At 36.1% G+C, this 25,014-nt stretch overlaps 1 protein-coding gene across 4 annotated transcripts in view; it reads right to left on the reverse strand.

Moving 5' to 3' along the window:
* Nucleotides 1-25,014, reverse strand: part of pcsk5b (proprotein convertase subtilisin/kexin type 5b) — a 117,824-nt gene that overhangs the window by 48,237 nt on the left and 44,573 nt on the right. For all 4 annotated transcript variants that reach the window (XM_066711133.1, XM_066711132.1, XM_066711135.1 and 1 more), the window contains exons 6-12: nucleotides 24,128-24,216; nucleotides 23,786-23,958; nucleotides 14,050-14,262; nucleotides 11,241-11,341; nucleotides 6,249-6,352; nucleotides 2,893-3,010; nucleotides 1,613-1,801 (exon numbers count right to left, since the gene is read on the reverse strand). In XM_066711133.1, the coding sequence (XP_066567230.1) occupies nucleotides 1,613-1,801; nucleotides 2,893-3,010; nucleotides 6,249-6,352; nucleotides 11,241-11,341; nucleotides 14,050-14,262; nucleotides 23,786-23,958; nucleotides 24,128-24,216 (987 nt within the window). The remainder of the gene's footprint in view (nucleotides 1-1,612; nucleotides 1,802-2,892; nucleotides 3,011-6,248; nucleotides 6,353-11,240; nucleotides 11,342-14,049; nucleotides 14,263-23,785; nucleotides 23,959-24,127; nucleotides 24,217-25,014) is intronic.

Below are 25,014 nucleotides of genomic sequence, written 5' to 3' on the forward strand. Positions count from 1 at the left end.
TAGTAGTAGTAGAAGTAATAATAATAATAATAATAATAATAATAATAATAATAATAATAATTATTATTATTATTATTATATAAAATGGGTAATTCCACAAGAAATGTATACATACATATAACATAGATATGCTCAACAGGAACTTTAATTCACCTGTAATTTGTATCATAGTGCAGTGTCTTTGTGACAGATGAAACTATATTGTTGTTCTGTAAACTACTCTGATAAAAATGTATCCATACACAAGTGATACGAAGCAACAGCACAAAAGACACAATCTTTACAATGATACCATGAAAAAAGGTACAATATATAGAAACAGAGCTGCTTACACTGACTGAGTTTGAAATTCAAATTTAAAAAATGTAACAAGGATAAGAATTCTCTTTCTACAAACAAATGACGGATTTAGATCTCTGTCATTGTCTCTAAGTAACAGTACGTTATTTAAAAGTATCTTTTTTTTTTTTTTTTTTAAGATTAAGGTTTCCAAATATTTGAAAACACAGCACAGTGCCTCTGACGGTTTTGCACCTGCAGACACTGGATACACTAACCTCCTTTGACCAGCTGTTCTCTGCAGGGAACTGCCTGATCTATCTTTCAGCTGGCAAAGTTGACTGATGAGGAAATTCAGAGTCAAAACTGACTAATCAAAGCTTCCAGCCAGTTCCTACAACGCATTTACTGTGGAAAACAAGTGTTCCTTTGACTGACTTGGAGGCAACTACTTTAAGATCTCCTCCCCTTTTCCCCCTGTGCCAGACTATATCACAAATCAACAAAATTCAACAGCGGATAAATATCCTTTTGCTTTCACTTCATATTCTAAAGGGAGTCTGAGAATCTGATTTTATATAGCAACCTGTCACTTGACTTGCAGAGCACCCTTTCATTTAGACTAAAGCTACTGTGGAACAATCACACATGTGGTGCATATCAAGGGGAAGCCGATGTCTTGCTGAGTCACACCTGTATTCCAAATGCTATAGTCCTGTGTGAACTGGCCTCAGTACAAACCCATGCCATTCTTTTAATGAGCGCTGCCACGAAATCACAGTGCTCTGGAAGCCAATATGATTTTCTTTTTTGGTTGCACTAGTCCATTTAATTTTTTTCAAAAGAAAGACTGCTTTTAACTATTTATTTTTATTTGTCAAACAATCTTGGATCACACTCTACTGTAACACAAACCAAATTGTAAATTCTAAGGGTAAAGCTGAACTGAAATCAAGTTCAAGGTTGAATTTATTCAAGCACATCCTAACAATTCATGAGCTGAAATAGATCTCTGTGCAAGTAAAACAAAAGACAGGAATGCTAGCTCTGTATGCATGCAAATTAAAAACCCTTTCTGAAGTCACTTCCCTTTTCGTGTATGAAATGACTTTTTCAAGACTCTCACCCAAAGGAAAAAACCTATCCATTAAATACACTCATATTTTAAATATATGATTTACTTCAGCACCAGTTTAAAACCATATGATATAACTTTTGATGTTTGTCTCCGTGCTGGTCTATATGTTTTTATGGTATCATGAACACTGAATATGATATGCCATGTGAGGGCAAACTTACCATGGAAGTGAGAAGATATATATACATGTATTACCTGTTAGCTAAGAGCTGGGACTTCGTTCCAGAGGGAGAGGTCAAGTAGATGGACAGGTCACCACGTCGAGGATGGGTAATGGTGATTCGTACAACAACATGCTCCAAGTAGATGACATGGTTGTTGGAGTTATCAACACAACCAGTGGCTTTGTACACTGATCTGACTATGTGATCGGGGCGAATAGTTCTGCAATGGAATAAAGACATTAAGAAAGCATACAGCAGTATGTTCCACCTTTAAATGATACATAGATATACTTCCTCTAGTAAAATCCCCCCACCACACAGTAGGTTATGGGCATGTGTAAAATAGCAGAGAGCAGGTGCTGTATTGTCATTTCAATATTGATATTCTGTAATGATCCCAGGGTAGAAAATACTATTTTTCATCTTTATGTGTTCCTCCATGATCTCAAACACAGAAGAACCTTCTCATTTAGGCAAAGAATCATTTGTATCTGGAACCACTACACTTATTATGCACAGAATGTCTCTTTACAATAAACGTATTGCTTTAAGCTTTCTCACTTAGATACAATAAAATACCAGAATATAAAAGCAAATAATGGTGGCTGGCTGTTTTGTGCACTGTGAGAGAAGAACACACCATGTCCTGAAGTACAAAGGGGAATGAACTACCAAATATATGACAGGAAACGAGGGAGGGAACAAAGAATCAACAAGGAAAAAGTCAACAGAAAAACCCACGATATTTGTACTAGCATCCACAGTACATACAATATGAGAACACTGGTTTGTTTGTTAAACCAGGGCTTACTTTTAATTAACTTACCTTACTAGAATATTCTGAAGGGTTCTGAAGTTACTAATATGACCAAATAATAAACACTGAGAATTCAACACAAATTACAAGGGTCTCACACAATTAACAAAATATGTAATTTGGGAGTGTACTGTAACTCTGGCTGAAATCATGTGTACGTTCATCAATGGGACTGCTTTAAGAAAAAACAAACTGATTGAGTGTGTGACCAGTATGAGTATTGAAATGTCCTACAGTGAAACCAGTTCAGGTCACCAACTTTTAAAGTCCCAAAATATTGAATGATTTTCTGATCTGCTTTTGAGGGGAGTCTGACATTTGGAATGAGGCACTGACTTGTGCTTCCATTAAAATAGAAGACTTCCAGGGAGACAAATTCCGAAGTGATAATAAAATAGGGTAATCCAATAGATAACTCATCAAATTGCAGGTCAAAGATAAAGTGACCATCGACGTGCATCTTTAATTGGAGATTCTTCTAGGATTCCACTTACCTTATCTGCCTGTCAGCATTCTCCACACAAATGTGCTGTGCAGGGACCTGTTTCCACCTCTCCGCTTCCTTCACCATGGCCTCTGCATCCATCAGTCCAAAGCCATACAGGTGGCTCACTGAGTTTAGAAATAGGCAAAAAATCAACCCATATATTAGGAAACTGACACAGAAACTGCTATATTAATGCAACTGAAAACATTACATTTATCCTAATTTAGTAAAAATAAAAGCATTGCTGTAATCAATGAATTTAACATGTTACACTGCCACTTTTAAAGTTTAAGTACAGGAAAGACAAGTCAAACAAATCATGCCAGGAATGAAGTTATGAAATGCAATCCCTGTTACTTTTGCTCCTGCATGGAAACTTTCCAGAGAGCTAATATTGGCTGCCTGTGCAATTCAAAGAATTTGCTCAAGTGGGTTCACTACCGGCTGTAAGTATGGAGAAAACCCCCAGGTTTTAAAAGTTATATATTTTGTACAGTGCAATCAAACACTGCCTTACACTGCACACAAAAGGCTATTTAGAATTGGTCACATTTTCAGGAAAGATTCTGTATTAAGTAAGGGTAATGTACTAAATATTAAAAGCAAAGCACAAGATGACCTTCCCATGTATTATACTGTTATGCTTTTAATTTCAGTTTTATTAGGTGGGAAATACTCACAGAGATGAGTTGTCTATTATAATCTGAAAAGGCAGACACAGATTTAAGATAATGACGGTGTAGACCTAACAATATCGTATTAACAACTGTGGCTGGCTCCCAGGAAAGTTTTGAGCAGGGTCATGGATTGTTTTGGGTCTGGAATGGGAACACTCCTCATTACGGTATGTAGTCACCTTGAGGTGCAGCACGAGCCTAACAAAGAGGACACAAGCGCCCAATCAATTAGTTCCCGCAGGTTTATACGGTTCCTTCCTCTAAGAGCAGTGGCCACCTGTGGAATGGGGCTAGAATAATCTAATCAGCACACAACATCTCTTTCAAGAGGTCCCCCGCATATCTTCAATGGCATGGAGATCAGATGATTTTGCAGAGCTATCCATCGTGAGGATTCCCCGATCTCCACTGGAAGTTATTTGCCAACCTGCCACACACTGGATGATTGTAAAATCAAACCAAACTGGGATCCGCAGTAAATATTATAGAGGGGCTGACATCTGCTAGGGGGGTGCGGGGGCATGCTCCCCCATGAAGATTTGTTTTAAAATGGCTTTTTAAAACTCAGTTTGTAAGCTAAGATTGAAGCAAATTACAAGGATAAACTGGGCAACAATCCATAACAACAATTCATAACAATCCAGCAAAAATGTGCCACCATATTTGCTACCATTTGCTAGTGACAAAATTATTTTAAAATTGACATTTACACAATAGACAATATAGAGAACATCTCTACCCGCCTCACCCCAAAAAGTGCTTCAATATGGACACATCCCTGAGCATTTGTGCAGTGCAAGAGGGAATGGTATTAGTGAACAAAATAGGGTCCCGTTAATATGCACAAATAAAGAAAATGCTTGATTCCTCGTCTCCTATCCTAGAATGATAAACCAATTTTAAAATGTGTAAAACACATTGGAGCGTGCTACGTATTTAACATATGTGGGGCACAGAATCCCAGCTTTGTGAGAGGCTTCACTCCATAGAAAATCACTGATACAGCTTTTTGGCACTTACAGAAAAGGAATTATCAAATGAGCTTCAACCTGAACTGAGAAGCACAGAAGGTCTGAAAAAACTTCCAACAGACATGTCTAATCTCTGGCTTCTCCCAGGAGACTTCACTGCTGTCAGTCTCTGGGCAGGAGAATTCTTTCTCCTGGGACATAGGCTTCAATATGTGTTTAGCACTTAACTGAACAAGGAATTCCTTTTGTTTCTTGTTGAAAAGTGGTAAATTAAAGTTCATATAGAAGCTTAAACTAACTCTACAATATTAAGTTATGGCAGCTTTTGAAAGGAAGTTTACCCATTTGCTTGAAGAAAAAGGTATTTGAAGAATGCATGCTACCAGTGCTTACGTATGGCTCTGACACCTGGTTACTGCATGCAAAAATGATACAGAAGTTGGAAATAACACAAAGTAGCATGGAAAGATGAATGCTTGGAATAGCAAGAGGTGACAAAAAAACAAATAAATGGATTAGTGAAACAATCAAATGTATGTGAGGTCATTGAAAAAGTGAAAATGTTAAAATGGCAATGTCCCAGACACATGGAATGGATACCAAGGGAATAAAAAAAACCTACAAGAAGACCACATGACAAATGGGAAGATGAAATAAGAAGATTTGCTGGTGTGACTTGGAAAAAGAGATCCTATAAATCAAATTATTATTTGTTTAAATCCTGGGTCGAAAAGAAACCTTCTGCCAACTCTAATGTATGGGATTCATAAGAAATACAGGGAAGCAAGCAATAATGATGAAATAAAATACCTAATGAAATGTCCACTGTAATACTGTGTTCCTTGCTATGCCCCTGACTCACACACATGCATATGAATACACCACCAAACATGGTATGGAATTTCATGAAAATAAATAAATAAATAAATAAATAAATAATAGTATAGTATAGTATAGTATAGTATAGTATAGTATAATTTAAGTATGAGTAGGAATGACATTTGTTAGCATTCAATTTATTTTCAGATTTCAGGGAAAATAAAAATATTGGAGGCAAGGTCACCTTAACGTCCACAAAGTAGTATGAATGCTAGAATATGAGTTTTCTAGTCTGTTAATGCACTAGCCTGTCATAGGAAGCAGCATATTTCCCAGAATGCAGCTGCAGCTATTTAAAACACCAAAAAATTTGCATGCTTTTCATTTGAATCTCTTCACAGGGGAAGCATGCAACCCTCTAAAATAATATATAAACCAGGAACCTGTAAACATGTTGTAAGTATAAGATAGAGTGACCGTGCCTTTTCCTTCATGAAAGTTGCTTAATGTCATTTGGAGGTAAATTAAATTATTAATTCAGACAAATTATCTTTGTATGTGATACAATACTGCAAACAAAGATGAAGGAAGAAATTAAATATAATACATTCCAGATATACCTGCTTTTGATGTGGAAAATAATAAAATATCTTAGTAATAATGAATCATTTCCAGTCTTAATTTTGCATATAACATACCATTCAAAACAAAAACTGTAGAAAGCCAGGAGACTTCTCAGTTTTATACCTCACATGTTTGAGTGTGTGTGGTTGGGGAACATAATGAACACCTTAACATTCTGTTATCAGTTTCAAAAATAGTTTTTTTTAAGCACTATATTATTTCGAACAGACTAATGAGATTATTTGTCTTTAAAATAAAACATGAGAAAATACCCTTGTATCCTGCTGCATTGGTTTTCCAGTCAGGTGCATTTAAGTGGCCTGCACGAGAGGTCTTCACAATGATATGCTGTACATCTCTCCATGTCAGCAGGGAACTGAAATATAAAATATTAAAATGTATATTTTAAATGTAAATGTATATTTAAAATAGTCAAACATAAGGAAAAAAGTCACCAATATCTAAAGTACTGTTTCAGAATGACCACACATTTATATTCTTTATGCCTTAGTTCCAGTTAAAAGAACATCCCAGCTTCAAATATTACCCCGCATGTTACAAGTTACCCTTTTAATCTCCCCTTCATAGTTGTCATAGAGATTTGAAACATATTTAAAAAGAATTACAAGGCATAACTGACCTCAAGGGGCTTTCCCAGCAAGCTAGATACTACATTAGCCTTACTGCACTGCATTAGGAAAACAAACAAACACACAAACAAGTAAATAAACAATCACAAGTATTTGTTGAAAAATACTTCATATTTTATGTTGATCCCATTTTCTCTACCCCCTTCTTCTCTGATTACATAAATAGTTTTTTTTCTTCCACCAAATAATAGGGAACCTTAACATATTTCATTTGCACAACAATATAAATAAGTACGTAAAGACATACACACATACATAAATAAATAAATAAATATTTAAAATATTTCCCAACAGGTTAAGAAAATTGACGTCTGTGGACACACAAGGGCTTACTTATTGCTTAACAGTTTTAATGATCCTGGCGCATTATAAATGACTTATTACTAATTATTTCAATGAACTACACCACATCCCCCAGGGGAAGTCAAAGAATAAAGCATGGCCGGCCTCAGGAAGACTAACTTTTTACAAAAAAAGGTACAGATTAATTATTAGATTAGTATTAATAGTAGATGTTTTCCATCTGTTCCAATTAAAGAGACACTGGATCTTCCAAGACAGAAGAGCATCAATGAGCCCTGGAAGATTTGAAATGTCACATCAGTAAAAGGTAACCTTCAGATTGGCATAAACAGGATTGTCTTATTCCCATTTTTGTGTAATACTTATGAACCAAGACCTCAGATACATTTAAACTGTGTCAGCTCATCAACAACCTTCAGTCACTGGGGACAATATATAAAAACATAGGACACTATTTTCTTTTCCTTCTATTTCTAGGAAATCTCTGGTATTTCTTCTTAATCGAAAATAAAAAAGAATAAGCAATCTGATGGTCAGAAAGTACAGAGTGGCTTGGAGTAATACAGACAGAAAAAAATAATAACTTAAAGCTCTAATAAATCAATTCTGAAGGTTTATGAAAGGGGATACATTGCCATGGACTTGTTTTTGTAGCCTTGCTCACTGAGAATCAAAACACTTTTTTAATTTTAATTTTTAATTGAAAACAGAAACTGTCTGGACACAAAGAGCCAACAACAGATGGGCAAATCTGAATACATTCTAAATAGCGTTCAGGAAAATTACGTACACTAATAAAACTCCAAGTCTCATTATAGCAGTTGTTGCTGTCCTAAATTCAGATTTACAGCTGACAAACTATAGGAGCAAAGTTTCCTAAGAAGCAACTACATGGAATTTAATTATAAACAAAGCATGCTTTAATAAAAGTTGTGGACAATCGCTTTCTACATATTACATGTGTTTATTTCATACAGCCTTTATTCGCATCTTAATCAATGGCGCCAGTAATTTTATACATATATATATAGTGTGCATGTGTGTATGTGTGCATGTATGTATGTGTGTGTGTTTCTTATGTACACATAAACTGGGACATCACATGTTCTTAATGAATACGATGCCCCTCCATTTGCCTCTTGCTAAATGACGTGATCTACATCAGTCTGGCGCTGTGTTATCTGAGGAGCTGAATTAAAGTGCTCTGCAGGTTACATTGATATGAACATGATATTAAACATGTTACTGTGCACGTAGCCTGTGAGTCCTGTGTTTTGTTTCAGTGCTGTATGTTGGGCTCAAATGGCGGTGGGATTCAGTGATTGTGCAGCTCTTGACTGCAGGTCTGTGCACACAGGGGGTTTAATGAGTCGCTGAATCGGCGCTGCTGTTGAAACCGAGACAGTCGATACCATCCAGACCAGCCGCTGATTGGGTTAGGAAGGACCGTCACTCAAACCGGCTGGACCAATGGAGACCCATGATCCACGCCTCCCTATAAATCCCGCCCTCATGACAAAACAGCGCCAAAACTTGTAACGAAAAAAAAAAAATCGAAAGCAAGGAAACTGGCGGCGAAAGCAAAAATTGCAGCATCGCAAGCAAAAACAGGGACTGCAGGCGAGTTTTGCTATCGTTTTTTTTTTTTTGCTTTTGATACATTTTTTTTGTTTACAATTCTAAAAATTTTGCATTCGATTTTTTTATTTTTGATCTCAACATAAATTTTTTCTCAAGTTTTTTTTTTGTTTACAATAAAAAAAAAAATGTATGTGATTTTTTTTTTGAATGCGATACTTATGGCGCTAATTTGAGCCCATACAACTTCTATATAGCTCATGACCTCTGTAATAATCTAGAAGAAGGCTTGTCCCATTATGTTTGGTAGTATAGTGTATATATAAAAGTATATGTCTAGCTTACCATAGGCAGTATACTGCATTCGGTAGCCGTTCTCAAAGGCAGGCCAAACAGTCAATTGTTCTATGCACACTATTTCCACAAGTTATGGAAGAGGCCTGAGAACTCATATTTAAAATTAAAATGTCTTTAAAATGGTTTTACTTATGACCTAACAATATGATCCTGCCCTCTATTAATAGAGATGCAAACACTAAATGTTCTTGGAAAAATAAGCCTTAACATTACTGAGTGGAACATCTGATATTATGTAAAGGTCCCCTCATACTAGCCTAAAAATCCTCCACCTTTCATACTGTTTATACAATTCTTATGACTTTTTAATGCTTCATTACTTTTTAAAATGTAATTTCCACTTAGTGAAAGAGGCACTACACATGGGACATTGTTATGTAGCCATTACTTGGACTCTTGGCCCGGATAGCGTAATATTTTTCTGCATTCCGTTGCTTTGTTAAGCAAAGTTCAAGTGAGCACACCTATTTACTGTGGGATTGTTATGTCGCAGTATTTCTGTTCCGGATATTCTACTTTCCACCTTACAAACAACACAAATTAAAATCTAAAAATAAATGAAAATGAAAAAGTTTTGAAGACATGCTACAGATTTTCTCATTCAAAACATTTGCAGTATTTAAATTATTCAAATTATATAATTAAGTGCATTAAAACCCTGACTTCTGCTACAAAAAAGTGGACAAAAACATTCTTAAGCAGTTAAATGCTTTGGTATTTTATGATTGATAGGAAGGTTAATAGCTCCCTGTTCTAAGATATTACATGAACATGTTGTGACTGGTCAAATGTTACAAAGTATATTATTAAAAATACAGCAACAAGAATTCAGAAATGTAATCTGGCAACAATGCATATTTTAATATTTGAGGGAACCACTTTACAGCACTGATATTATTACAATAGATAAGTTTTACACAATAGTAAGAGTGTAGAATCCATTCACAGCAGTGGTAAATACCACTGACAATTTGATTTGCCTTTGATTTGCCAATTGGGGTGAACAAAGTTCCAGGAAACTGTTTAAAAATACACAAGTAAATTATGTAGGCCATTGCTTATTTGCTTTTCTTCTGTAAGTTTACTGGTTGTCACCAGGGTGTGTGTATATGCCCATGTTATTTTCGTCAAACCTAATATTCTGTAAAGAATATGATTTTAAACAAGAACATTATCAGCACGGATTTTCTAAAGGAGCCAAACTGGGATTCAAAGTAATATCTAAAACCTCATTCTGATCATCCACTAAACCACTTTTAAACCACTATATCAGCCTTACAAAATATATATTAATAAACTGATTAAATTACATAATTCCCAAATCACTTTTATGTCCAGCTTCTTATCTTGTACTAAAATCAGACTGTATATTTTATAGAACTTCTCTGTTAATTTCTGTACATTAAGCATGTGAGATACACATGTATATCAAATGTAAATAGGATAATTAAAGAAGAAACCTTAAAAACATAATGTTGGACAGTGATTTTTCTTACAATTTGAAAAGGGACTTTCTGCTTTTTGCAATTCAAGGATTACGGAGAATGCCATAAAGGATCAAATTTGCTTTACTAACTAGGGATTACAGTACACCCCTTTTTTCTGAAAACAGATGTTTCATCACACATAGTGTCTTTTTAAAATTCCCCACAGGATCTTCAGAGAAAAAAGTAACATCTGTCACTTCCATATTCTATATCAATGAAAGCGAGAAATACGCCTTTTGGCTTTGTTTTAATTCCTCACTACTCTTTTAAGTTTGAATGATTCCCCCTGGAGGTAAATAGTTCCTTAAAAAGATTGTTTGCCCCCTGTTGGTTTCCCCATGATGCTCAAATATAATACTTTAAGCCACTGGGAACTTATGAAAGATTACAAACTGCCTTTAGCCAATCAGCTTCAGACATTCTCTGTTGTAGTCCATAAGAGTAACATTTCTCTTTGCATACCAAATGAAATGCTTTTGTCATGCAATGTAGTGAACAGAAACATATTATTTTTAGCTTTTCCTATGAAAGGTAAAATAGTAAGAATAAACTAACATAATAGAAAAGTCAAATAAAGGCTTCTTTTGTCTTTCAATCTTGAAGGAAAAGAACAGTATACTGCCTGTGGTGATTAAGCTATTTTTTCTTTGATGTTTACAATTACACAGAGTGAAACACAAAAGCCTCCATTTCATATGTATATGTACATATTAAAGCCATATGTCAAACATTCTGGCATGTTCATGAGCTGTACAAGGAGATGAGTACTCCCTTCAGGTGATATTTTTGCATCAGATAAACCCAAGAATGTTCATAGGAATCGGGGAGGCTTTTCAAAGGAAGTTAACCGTTGTGTTCTTTGTTTGAAGGGAACGGATGAAAAGCTTACTTTGCTTCTAGTGCCAGTGCTATGATTCCTGCTGCCATGGGTGCAGAAGCGGATGTTCCTGTATGACTGTCTGTACAGCGCTGCCTGAGGTCTGTTGTAATCTGAAAAGAGATTGCACAGGAAATTTTCAGAATTTTTCCCAGAAAATGGCAGTGTGCCTTGGGCATACTGAGTTATGTGATTGCCTTTGTCAAGGTAAAGTAAGTGAAGTCCTAAGATACTATAGAAAAGGTAAGGAAAAGGTTTGTATGAACTAAAGACAGGTGAGATTTAAACACCTAAGGCACACATTCCAGCTTTGATATTCACTACTGCCTGAGATAAGAGGCAACATTTATTTTCCTCACAGCTATCTACTTGTTAATAACCTATCATTTCCTCTGGTTTTATGAAATGCTAATGAATGAAGGTTTGTAATAGGGCCAAGGATAAGATAACATAACAAATTGAAAACCATAGTAGATATCCTACCATATTAAATAATTTAGTCACAGTAAGGTGTGTAAACTGATTTGCAAATACATTAAGTCTGAACCTCAAAAAGAACAAACATTTCAAACTCTCAAGAATTTGAACTAAGAGAAAATAATATTTTCAAAGTGCAGGAGTCATTTTATAAATATGATAAATGCATCTGTGATGCTTGATAATATTTTATGGCATAGAAATTGGAGTACTTTTATGCGGTGTGTAAAATCTTGACACTTCAATCAGAAATGGAAAAAAAAGAAAGGCTTATTGCGACATCTAGACACTGAAAGCTTTTTAAGATGCTTAACACCTAGGCTTCAGCCAAAATAAAAGTTCAGATAAGGACAGCCAATCGCTTTCTCACTGACTTAAATACCTAGGAGAAGGAGAGAGCTGTCAGTTAAGCTCACATGTGGCTTGAACAATAATAGACCAGGAAAAAAGCAATGGAGACAGGTCAATGAAAAGGGTAGTGCTTAAGGTTTTATCCATTCATATTTCTAAATTAATTTCCTTTTGTTTACAAATGTTACATTTCAGTGCTCATATGATCTATTCCTCTCTAGTACAAGTGCATTTTCTTTATATAACTGAATAAATAAGCACATAAATACATATTGGAAGTCATTGGTGTGTCTATACCACTAAGTCATGAGCATACATGCATGTGTTATTCTGGGTTATCCAATGGCGTGTAACCAATATTACTCTCATTCCGAAGTAGTTTAGCCATTAAAGTTACAGCTAGTAAATCTTATAGGAGACTGTAAACTAGCAGTGATGCTGTGCATTGCCCTGCATTAACTGATGGTCTATAAATCGTAACAGAAAAACTGACACACATCATTACCCAGAAAGCCAGAGTCATACATAGTCTGCAAAACCAGCAGAAAAAAAGCATCTAGATGACTACAAATTCAATAACAGGGGTCACTGTGTGGAAGAGATACTAGCTTATACACAGTGCTGATGAAAATATCTATCATCTCATCCCTGTAGGAAAACGAACTCTTTCTAGTATTGGTTTCAACAGCTTTCACCACACAGAAGCAAATATCAGAGGCAGGATTCTCACCTGCGGCAGGAAATTGCTGACAACAGTTGAGTGACTTCATCTTAAATTACCACTGCAGCACAAACAGGCAACTCGCATACGAAGATGCGATGTCAGAGGCCAAACGCTGTTCCTGTAACCCTATACAAAGCGGTGTATAGAAAAGACCACCAACAGCCAGGGAGCTGTCCAGTCAAACCTCCTGCTCTCAGGGGAGCAATGTCATCAATCACAGCAGCCACACACGGATATCCTAACAATAGTATGTCTTATGGATGCAAACAACTCTCTCTATATCTCTGCATTGCCCTGCTTATTGTTCTTACAATGCGTTTGATTCCTGTTAAATCAACATGCATTTAAAGCGACTGGCTACTAAACACAGGGTGTGCACCTGTGAATTCTTCGCCTCTAGATTGTTCAGATGAGGACTGCAGCTCGGGATAAATTATTATTTTGTATTGCTCTTTATATATGATTCTAGCTTGTGGTAGGAAATGAACGATATTAGACGTGTTCTAAATAAACACGAACAAAGGAAAAAACTGCAAAAAAACCAAGGGGTGAGAGCATCCGTAGGATATTTAATAGTTATCTGGATGGTTCTATTGATCATCATCAGCAGAAAGACTTGAGTGCAATTTTTCATACAGAGGAAGAAGAAAAAGCATGACAGACAACACCTATTTGTCATGGTCTTGTTACTACCCTTGCTCTTCAGCTGCATTAGAGTCAAGTTACCTGAAGTGAAAAAAAGCAGCAAAAGACTAAAGAATCCTCTGGTTACAATGAGTGTCTGGATGTTGTAGTAGGGAGACCAATTGGCATGCCAATAGTTCAAAGTGGTTACGATTATGCACGGCAAAAGATGAACCCTTTCTTTGCTCACCAACACAAACTGATCATTATCATCGGCCTGGAGCTGTCTCCGAATATTAAGACAGCTTGTTGCTATAAATGTATACAAGCTTTGATATGCAACAGAAAATATAAAGTAGCATCTCATCCATCATAAAGCAGAGGACTTTGGTTGTTAAGTTTATTTAGAGTAAGATCAATCAGTCTCCCTGGTGTCTTTTGCCAACAGGAAACTTAATTGGATGTGTTCAAGAAGTATTTGTGCCCAGATCAACAGCTTGTCAAAAGGAAAAATACAGTGTAACTGAATGCCTTAGTGCTTTAATACCCTTGTTTAGATGTACAATGTGGAAACATGTTATTCTTTTTTTCATATTAAAATAGATTTCTATGAAAATGAGGATCCAGTCGAAATCCAACACTTACAATTTTCCGGTCATAGTTCTCTCCGCTGCTGTAAGTGGTGGTCAGAGTGGAGGAGCACTCCTCTAGGTACCACGGCTTTTTGCCGCTCTCTGCCGTGCTGCTAATTGAGATGGTGTAGATGCTGTTGGTGTAGCCATCACAGGAACAGTGGTCCCGACTCCTGCCTCCATTCCCGGAGGCCCAGACAAATATTGACCCCCGGCCCTTTCTGCCCTGTTATAAAAAAAACATGAATAAGATCAAAATCATAATGTAGTACTTAAATACACAATGCACAGAATATTAAGAAATGTATGAATATTTGTATTTAACTCGAGCTGAAAACAAATCTAAATCCATCTAGTTTGCAAAAAATATAATACGATTTATTTATTTAAATAATTCCTATAGAGCTGAAAGCAACCAGACACAAATGAGACACCAGTCTGGTAGGAATCATGCTACTTATAGTGTTGTCTGCTGAAAAAAGTTGAAATTGCCATCCACATTAATGGTCACAGAGGTAGATTATGCCATATCTCTTGGGTATAGTTTATATACGCAGTAAGTTTAAAAATAAAATGCCTCGACTTCTCAGGTGGGCTGGTAATTGGAAATCAACTTTTATTGCAGAAGTCGCAGAATATACTCCTAAACAAGACCACTAAGACCTCTCAAAATATGTGGGTCTCAAACTTGGAACCTGAAAATACTGGTATGAGGCTCTTAAGGGCACATTCTTGCAGCAATCTTTACATTCCTTGGATTACTCAGATAAAGTACAGTAAGGGAAAAAAGTATTTGATCCCCTGCTGATTTTGTACGTTTCCCCACTGACAAAGAAATGATCAGTCTATAATTTTAATGGTAGGTATATTTTAACAGTGAGAGACAGAATAACAACAAAAAAATCCAGAAAAATGCATTTCAAAGAAGTTATAAATTAATTTGCATGTTAATGAGGGAAATAAGTATTTGATCCCCTATCAATCAGCAAGATTTCTGGCTCCCAGGTGTCTTTTATACAGGTAACGAGCTGAGATTAGGAGCACTCTCTTAAAGGGAGTGCTCTTAATCTCAGCTCGTTACCTGTATAAAAGACACCTGTCCACAGAAGCAATCAATCAATCAGATTCCAAACTCTCCACCATGGCCAAGACCAAAGAGCTGTCCAAGGATGTCAGGGACAAGATTGTAGACCTACACAAGACTGGAATGGGCTACAAGATCATCGCCAAGCAGCTTGGTGAGAAGGTGACAACAGTTGGTGCGATTATTCGCAAATGGAAGAAACGCAAAATAACTGTCAGTCTCCCTCGGTCTGGGGCTCCATGCAAGATCTCAACTTGTGGAGTTTCAATGATCATGAGAACGGTGAGGAATCAGCCCAGAACTACACGGGAGGATCTTGTTAATGATCTCAAGGTAGCTGGGACCATAGTCACCAAGAAAACAATTGGTAACACACTACACCGTGAAGGACTGAAATCCTGCAACACCCGCAAGGTCCCCCTGCTCAAGAAAGCACATGTACAGGCCCGTCTGAAGTTTGCCAATGAACATCTGAATGATTCAGAGGAGAACTGGGTGAAAGTGTTGTGGTCAGATGAGACCAAAATCGAGCTCTTTGGCATCAACTCGTGTTTGGAGGAGGAATGCTGCCTATGACCCCAAGTACAACATCCCCACCGTCAAACATGGAGGTGGAAACATTATGCTTTGGGAGTGTTTTTCTGCTAAGGGGACAGGACAATTGCACCGCATCAAAGGGACGATGGACGGGGCCATGTACCGTCAAATCTTGGGTGAGAACCTCCTTCCCTCAGCCAGGGCATTGAAAATGGGTCGTGGATGGGTATTCCAGCATGACAATGACCCAAGACACACAGCCAAGGCAACAAAGGAGTGGCTCAAGAAGAAGCACATTAAGGTCCTGGAGTGGCCTAGCCAGTCTCCAGACCTTAATCCCATAGAAAATCTGTGGAGGGAGCTGAAGGTTCGAGTTGCCAAACGTCAGCCTCGAAACCTTAATGACTTGGAGAGGATCTGCAAAGAGGAGTGGGACAAAATCCCTCCTGAGATGTGTGCAAACCTGGTGGCCGACTACAAGAAACGTCTGACCTCTGTGATTGCCAACAAGGGTTTTGCCACCAAGTACTAAGTCGAAGGGGTCAAATACTTATTTCCCTCATTAACATGCAAATCAATTTATACCTTTTTTGAAATGCGTCTTTCTGGATTTTTTTGTTGTTATTCTGTCTCTCACTGTTAAAATACACCTACCATTAAAATTATAGACTGATCATTTCTTTGTCAGTGGGGAAACGTACAAAATCAGCAGGGGATCAAATACTTTTTTCCCTCACTGTAAGTTTGAGTGCAATTGTCAAATGTGAATTGTTTTTATATTCTTTGGATAAATTATTTCAGTTTAAATCAAACCAAAATACCCCTTAAGGTAAAAGAAGAAAATCATGTATGAGCTCTTACATTGAGCGAGAAACCTCTGTGGATTCCATTCTTGTATAAAAGCAGTATATTATCAACATATCCCTTTGTAAAATAAATAGTGACAGTAAAACTGCAAACAAAAGGCCATAACTACAAAAGAGAGGAGATTACACTAATTATTTTTGACAGCACAATCTTCAAATGCTTTTTTCTTTGAATAAAGGTTGGTTTGCTTTATGACTGAATGATTCCACTTAAAAACAAATTAATAAATAAAAATTACAATGATGTACAAATGAGGAATAACAATGCAATGATACTGTATGCCACTGACAAAAAGTTAAAGTTTAATCTGATAAGACATGTACTTTGTCCCTTGTAACCTCTACCAAACAAATATTTTTTAAAGTTATGCATGCCTGTGAAACATGATTATCTTCACAGTGACATTTGAGGAATCTGAAAAAAGAAAAATACAAAAACCTCTGTAGATATTTTGCATATGAATTTTACTTATGGTCAGTTAGAAGGAAAATGTGTGACAGCATTGATTGGATTAGTATATTTACATCTCACTGGCAATAACTTAAAGCAAGCATTCAAATCTATGTAGACAGGTTTAGTAATAAGCTCTCTCTAAAGGTGATAATATTAATAAAACCATCATAGCTTTTAATACCAAAAAGTATTTTCACTGAAATAAGTATTCAGCACAAACACCCACAGTTTCCAAGGTATTTACCTGTAAAAGAAGAATGTCTTAATTGAAAAAAATGAGTTGGACAATTAAATGCTTTCTGCACATCTCGCTGCAAAATGTTTCACTATTTTACTATTAGATACAATTTAAACTTAAGGACAATAATCAAAATCATCATTTATACCCCACCTTTTAGAGTAAATTAAGCACTTTGTGGAGACATACATTAAGATAAAGTTCAGCATGCACTTTCATTTTAGGCAAAACATTATTTACAAAAAATACAGTAATGTAAAGTCCGACTATTATTGAAAATACATTTTTATATTTAGGGTACTGGATGAAAGTTAAAAATGGGTCATCATTAGTCATTATTGATAAATCTAATAATCCGGCTGCAATACAAACCATTGGGAGGTGAAATGGATACCTAAGAGAAATAAATGTGAATCCTTGTATCAGTTATTACACCCTAATACAAAGAAGAATAGAGGGATCACAGAAGATTGTTTAGAAGATGGCGTTTCACCTTTTTCAAGACAAAAAAAACACAGGAAAAAAGGCGAAATGCTGACGCTTTTACTTTTTGAGTTTCTTTAGCAACTTGAATGTGAGAACCAAGGAGCAATTAATAATGTAGACACCAAGGAACAATCAATAAACAGAAAGTACTAAATAAGGATCATGTTCTCTTACAGTTCATGAGCTGAAAAATGAAGTGAAGTTTCCAGCAATACATCTCACTGTTTATGAGAGTGAAAATAATTTTGCATTATCATAAAACAGTTAGCCCAATGCAGAGGCTCTGTGCACTAAAACTGTTTTCTGCCTTAAAATATCACAAATCAACTGCAACAATTGCCAAAACGTCAGTCACAACAAGGGCATAATTTACACACACACACACACACACACACACACACACACACACACACACACACACACACACACACACTTTTTATTAAAATATGGAGAAAATAAAGTATAGTTCTGTATTTGTCTGGACAATGATTGTTATTGAAAACTACAAGCAAGCTCTTTCTACAGTTGACAAGTCCAATAATAAATGCTGACTTCAAAACAAAAGGAAACTATCTCGAGGTGTTTTATTCAGTATCTTAAAAAATATGTAAATTTGTATTACAGCATCCTTTACAGCCTCAGCAAAGTGACACACGAGAGCAATTAGGTTTGCAATGACTGAAATGGAGATGTGTGCTGAATAAATTTTCCTGGGCCATCCTAGAAATGTATTATTTTTTCCCCTGCAAAGCAAGACTTCAGTTAAAATACTGCTGGAATTCAGTGTTATGATGTGCAGTTTGGCTTTATCCAGCTTTAAATATCAGGAATGTAAGGATTTTGTAGTCAGATAACATACCTACGTCAAATGGATATCAACCGATACCTCAACATAAAACTAACCCAAACAAAGCTTCAGGTTACCTGGCCTTGTAAATCCTATTTACTGCACTTGTACTGGCAGTTTCCTTATATATCCCAAGAATTAATTCATTCCACTACTGCTTTGCTGAATCCAAATACAAAAACAATATACCAAACAGTATCACATCCTATAGCCTCATATCAGGCTCAGTCTTTTGATTTACGATAAACTATTGCAGTAACAGCGAAGGAGTTTTAGTTCAAGGTATCTTATTCAACATGTTTTTATTACAGGCTCCCAGAAGTCCAGTTCAGAATGGTGTTTATTGTTAGATTGTTAGTCTACAGATATGTTTTTATTGCTAAACCCTGTGCCTGACAAGTGAGATGTTTAAACCCACCGATTTTTAGAGAATACCACAAATAAGGACGTAAAGTCTGTGCAATGCTGTCAAAGTATTTACATTTCCACATTCTTTTCTTTTTAAAAGTTGGATTTACTTCATTCTGGAAGTTATGCAATTCGTAAAGCACCTTCCAAAGTCTTGCTCCAGTTCAGTGTTTCCCAGATGTGACCACATGAGCCAAGTGATTCCAGCCACATGTTTTGGGCCAAAATAGACGTGGTCTTAATGAAGCTTTCCATTTTAGACTTAGCGCTTTGGCCATGAGTAAATGTTTGCAGCTGCACTTTGAGGCCACAGGAAAACTTGGCTGGAGAACATATTCTCCAGATCTGACACACTTTTGTCCCGATAGAAATAAACTCAAGGTCAAAATATAGGTTTTTTCCCCCAAACCTAATGTACCAGCTTCTTCAGTTATAGTTTACTTTACTTTACAATGACTTACAGCATTTGACATACATTTGTAAACTTTAATCAGTACTAAAAAACATACAATTTGCAGTGTAAAACAGCTGTGTTCTTCACTCCCTTAAATCCCCCATTTTTATTCCAGTCCTAACTTGTACGGTTTGAAGGCACGCTTGATAGATGGAAGATTGGTTACAATAAAATAAAGGTTACAACAGAGCAGACCAGAAACCTTCCAAGAGAAAAGACCGAAAATAAATTACCATGGAGACCAGCTACTTAATCCCATAGGGTGAGCTGGTGGGGAGAGGGACATAACCAGTGTTTTATCCTCTTTGACAGGCAGCTTGCAGGAAGTTGAAGAACAGTAAGCATTAGCAAATGATCGCTTGCCTGACTATTTCAGGGAACCGCATTGTCCATGGAGCCAACAATCTTTGCAATTTAGATTTAAAACATCCAGATACTCTAAGAAACCGAGCCAGAATCACTCGTCATTTCCAAAATAAAAATTCTGCTGGGTAAACTCAAACATATAATAAGGTATTTCTGGATATTTCCTAAACTCTTCTTCACCAAATACAGCTGTACTGCTTCTTATTTTCCTTACTTCTCACACTTACAACGCCACACACAAAACCACACACTGAAAGCACAAAATAAAGCCTTACAAAATAACAGCATGAGCTTCAGCGTGAGAGAGGCACTTTTTCAATTGCAATCTAGTTTGAGATGTAAGGCTTATCACAGTGTTGATAAAGCAGACCATGAATGTGCGAAGAATATCAGCCAAGCTCTGCTTTAAATTCTTAAATTCTTACATATGTCCTCACATATATTTGCTATCAGGCCTTTGATTCCAAAATGGAAACTGCAAAGTTGAATTGTTAGTTCCATAGGAGCCAGGTACATTTCCAGACAGACTGATAATCCCTCTGTCAGCTAGACTTTTAGCAACCATGCCAAAATTTTGTCAATTGTGTGCCAACTTTAGGGATTCCCAACACCAGCTCACAGGTGGCACAGCTTGGATTCAAACCTGTGCCATTATTATTATAATTATATTTCTTGGCAGACACCGTTCTCCACTGCGACTTTATTTTTACATACAGTTGAGTTTTTACTGCTGCAATCTAGGTAAACTTAACACAGAGTCCAGAGCCTTAACCACTACTCCACACTATGGGATAGGTAGGTGACATAATTATTTAATGATTAAATATATATTTGACTACTGGCAGCCGGTCTATAAGGGGCTTTGGTGTGCCGCCCCACCAGTTTAAATTCAACATGAAAAAAAAAAAAAGTTATCAAATACTTCAACTACATTAATTCATAATAAAAAGATAATATTAATACTAAATGTCTATCGATAGCCGCTAGTAACACTCATTACAATACCAATGTGTGCTCTCAGTAATCATTACAGTACACTTACATTGCCTTGTAAGTGCACAAATTGTGTATGCGCAGTAAGCACCTTCAGAGGTCATTACTGCACTGGTGTTACTGAGGCGTTATCGAGAGTGCCCCAGTAATGCAAGCGCAGTAGTGACCTCTGAACTCTTTGCATAGGTGCCAGTGCCCGCATTTCTATTGCCAAATGGGGTGTACTTTTTTGACGTTCGGCACATAGTTACCTAGGAAACAGCAAGAGTGTCCACTGAACTCTGAGGGGCTGAACTCAGTACAGTAGGATGGCAGAGAATAGTGCTGGACTTTTGTTGAGGAATTAATTCATAAGAATAAGTTTGGAGGAAAAGATGCGACTAATCTTGCAATACTGGAAAGTGTAAACATAGCTACACAACTGGATGAAAGCTACCTTGTAGGAATAAACAAACACAATGGATAAAAACAGGTACATCCTGTCACAATTGAGTGACTGTGTGAAATTTTGTGGTGCTTTCTGAGCTGGCCTAGCGTGGACGTGGCGGAAGCGAATCATCTTTGAACCTGGGAGTGTTGCAGTGCTCGCTGGGTTTTGTGTCCCGTATAGGCCGTGCAAAGGCAGGGCAACTGTGTTTAAAGGGACTTTAAAACAGCACAAAGAGGCTTGCATGGCACCTTCTGTCCTGACTCAAATGATGTGGCATGTGGAGTGAAGATTAAGTTATATTCTGATATATCTGAAGACTGTATCAGTGACAGAAACCAAAACATTTCTGTGTGCATTTCTAGCAAGGAAAACAAAGTGGATCTTAAGTGTGACGACCCATATGAGAAGCCTTTTCAGAAGTTTTTGTTTTACTTTCCCCTTATTTATTCATGAGACATAAATATATGTTCATAACCATAATATTTTTCTGAATTCATATAAAAAAATTACATTAGCAGGCATTGCCTCCTGCCTCTGTGAGGCTATTTTCTTGTCGTTTTTCATCAAATGTCTTTTGACTGTTCAATACATTAGATATTTCAAGCTGTAAAATATTGATATTCTATTTAGAGGTATATATTAGTTTCATAGACACTGTGGCCTGCAGAATTTTACTTCGTAGTATATTGCATCTTGTAGGATTAAAGTGAACAGTTTAATTAACAAACCGGTATATTCAACTTGAATTATGTTATTGAAGGCCAAACACATGGATATGTACCATATTCTATTTGCCAAGAAAAGCATTTATTCTGTTCTATTGTTATTGCTTTTCTCCTTAAATTAAGAACAGGAAAATGTTTTTTAATTGCACAAAATATGTACAGGGAGCTCTCAATAAACATGGTAAATGCATTCCTGAAAATGACTGTGGTGCTGAAACCGTATAAAATGAAACCCATTTCTATATAGGAATACATTTTATAAAAGCATATACATTCCAATGGAAGTCAGTAAGTGATACATAATGGTAAATTAGTATAGGAAATGAAAAATCTAAGCATATTAGCCTGATATATAATGTATGTGTATGTATGGCGAATGGCATGGTCGTTGATGTCGGGGTCAGCACGATCCCACCCACTCCCAAACCGTGTTGTTCCGAAACCTTTACCATACAAAGTGAATTTGTTCCTTAATTATTTGACTATGTTGTTCTAAAACTGTGGTAAATTAAACTGTGTTAATAATGGCCTCCCTGTATAATGGATATGTACTTTAATAAATATAGCCTACATAGAAATAAACAAACACCAAACTCACCTTAGTCTAACCTTGAGAAAGCAACATCCACGTTTATTCAGTGTTTCAAAAATGAGACTGTTGCATGTTCATCACTATGTGCACATTGTTCCACATATGCAGTTCAAAAGATTGCTCTTCAAGGTTATACTTGCCAAGTGATATGGAACTCAGAAAATTGCTATATTCATCTTTTAAAGAAAAAGTATTTTCTGAAAATATAACCTTGGTGTATAATATAGCTATATGAATGATATGTTAACAGAAAATTGTAATAAAATAACCCTATGAGGGAAATTAATATGTAACAGTATATCTTGTTTTTCAGAAAAGATGTGATGAGTGACAGGACATGATTGTATAAAGAACACTACTGTTTTACTTTCTTGAATGTATCATTTATGTGAAACTGATTGTCTGCAAATTGTTATCACTGTGTATTGAAGATATATAATGATACACCCTTTTTTGTGGAGGTGTTGATAATGCTGGGATGAACATGGATTTTTAATGGTTTTGACTTTTGAATCAATATTTGATATTGAACAGACATTTAAGTATGTGATCTTATTTTTGTTTAAATATATAAACTCAACAAAATATTCAATTCAAAATAAGAAAATATTATAAAGCAACTTAGCAATGCATTTTCACTAAACATTGGCCCAGACCATACTACATTATCTTTGCTAAATTACATTGAGTTATTTTTAAATTTACATATACAGTCCATACATACATTAGAACACTAAACACAAAAATGCACTGATGCACATTTGATGTATACATTATACACTAGTCTACATCATTTTATGTCTTATATGACAGAGAATGATTATTTTTGCACACACTTCCCTTTTTTCTTTTGCACAGACTTTAAATATTCTTAGGAAAATTATATTATTTAGAATTATTCTAGGATGTTAGATTTTTTGTAGTGAAAGGTTCACTCAGAATGCTGTTATTTAGCAAATTTAAACAAATATACACAGCTCTCTAGCTCTCTTCAATGTACAACTACGCTGTGATGTGAATAGGAGGAATATGCTTTTTTTTAAACCAAGGCTTTATTCTACACCCAATTGACAATTCTATCTATCAAAGACAACTCTAGGAGGAAGTGATTGTTTAAATGTCTGTTAACTAAGTTGTTGAATGATTGCTATTTCTTTTTCAAATCTGAACCCTTTAGAAACCCATTCATAACAAACTGCCTTTTCCAGAAACCAAAAAAGCTTTCTAATCTGAGAGTACAGTAGAAATGAAAAAGCGCCCCAGACATACCATTCGAATGCCATTCTCAAAGGCCTGTCTGGCCAGGGAGGCCGGACCATCCACAGTCTTGCCGTCATCATCAGGGCCCCAGCTGGCACTGTAGATGTCAATGTGCTGTGGCTGGAGACTCAGAGACTTGGCTTCCACCATATCGGTCACATCACCATCCAGCATCCGTACACCTTCACACGAGGGACATTGAAGTTACATGAAATCAGCTGCATTATTCCCTATTATGATCCAATCATACCCCCACACCCCTCTTTCAAGTCCATATTTTTATGCAGTGGTAGCATTCTAAGTTATCCTATCCAAAGATGTTTTATGCAAAATCTGCACATTTGAATTTACCTCCAATCTTCGCGTTATATGCAATTCCAACCGTGCAGTGCGAGTTGTTTGCAGAAGCAGCCACTTCACCAGCACAACGTGTTCCATGTCTGAAAAACAAACACAAAAAGACACATGACTTCCTGAGCCAAATGCATAGTGTCACTAAATATTATACAGGAGGTAGCTTCAATTAGTTATTTTAATAAGAACGTAAATAGTACAAGGACTACATTTAGGAAAAACTTAAGAAAATTACAAGTATAGAGAGTATAGAGATGCTTCATGGACAAGATCTCCCACTGAGGAACAAATATTTCATATAAAGTCACTTCATGAATAAAAGGCATTTTAAACATTATTATTTGAGGGAAGCGTGGTCAGGGTTACCAAGAAGAAAACATGCATACTTTTTTTGCAAAGAAAAACATTTTGTCCAACCTCTTGAGGTTTCAAACATTTTGGATTGTTTTAGTAGGGAAACGGAACTTGTTCAACACAAATCAAATGCATATCATGAAGTAAGAAAATCTGAACTTCACACTGAACTTCATTTGAAAAGTGCCCATAAATAACTGGCAGGCTCTACGTGTAAAAACCCCTCAAATTAATTATATTCTCTTGGCATGGTTTAAGCACTGGCCTCTTTTGATAACAAAATAAAAAACACAGAATAAAAAACAAACAAAACATTTGGCATCACCAATTTTGTGTACATGCAATACAATTAAATTAAAGTAAATAAGCAAGCTATATACCAACTATTATAGTTTTAAATTTGGTTCTGGATTCAAGAAAGGTAATGTTTTTAATACAATAAAACTGAAGTAAACATAAAATCAAGCTCAGTGTCCAAGTCCAAGACCTTCACTGGATTTGATTATACTGACCTTGAAGAGATAAAATGC

This window comes from Amia ocellicauda, chromosome 8 (assembly GCF_036373705.1).
Source record: "Amia ocellicauda isolate fAmiCal2 chromosome 8, fAmiCal2.hap1, whole genome shotgun sequence".
Classification (NCBI taxonomy): Eukaryota; Metazoa; Chordata; class Actinopteri; order Amiiformes; family Amiidae; genus Amia; species Amia ocellicauda.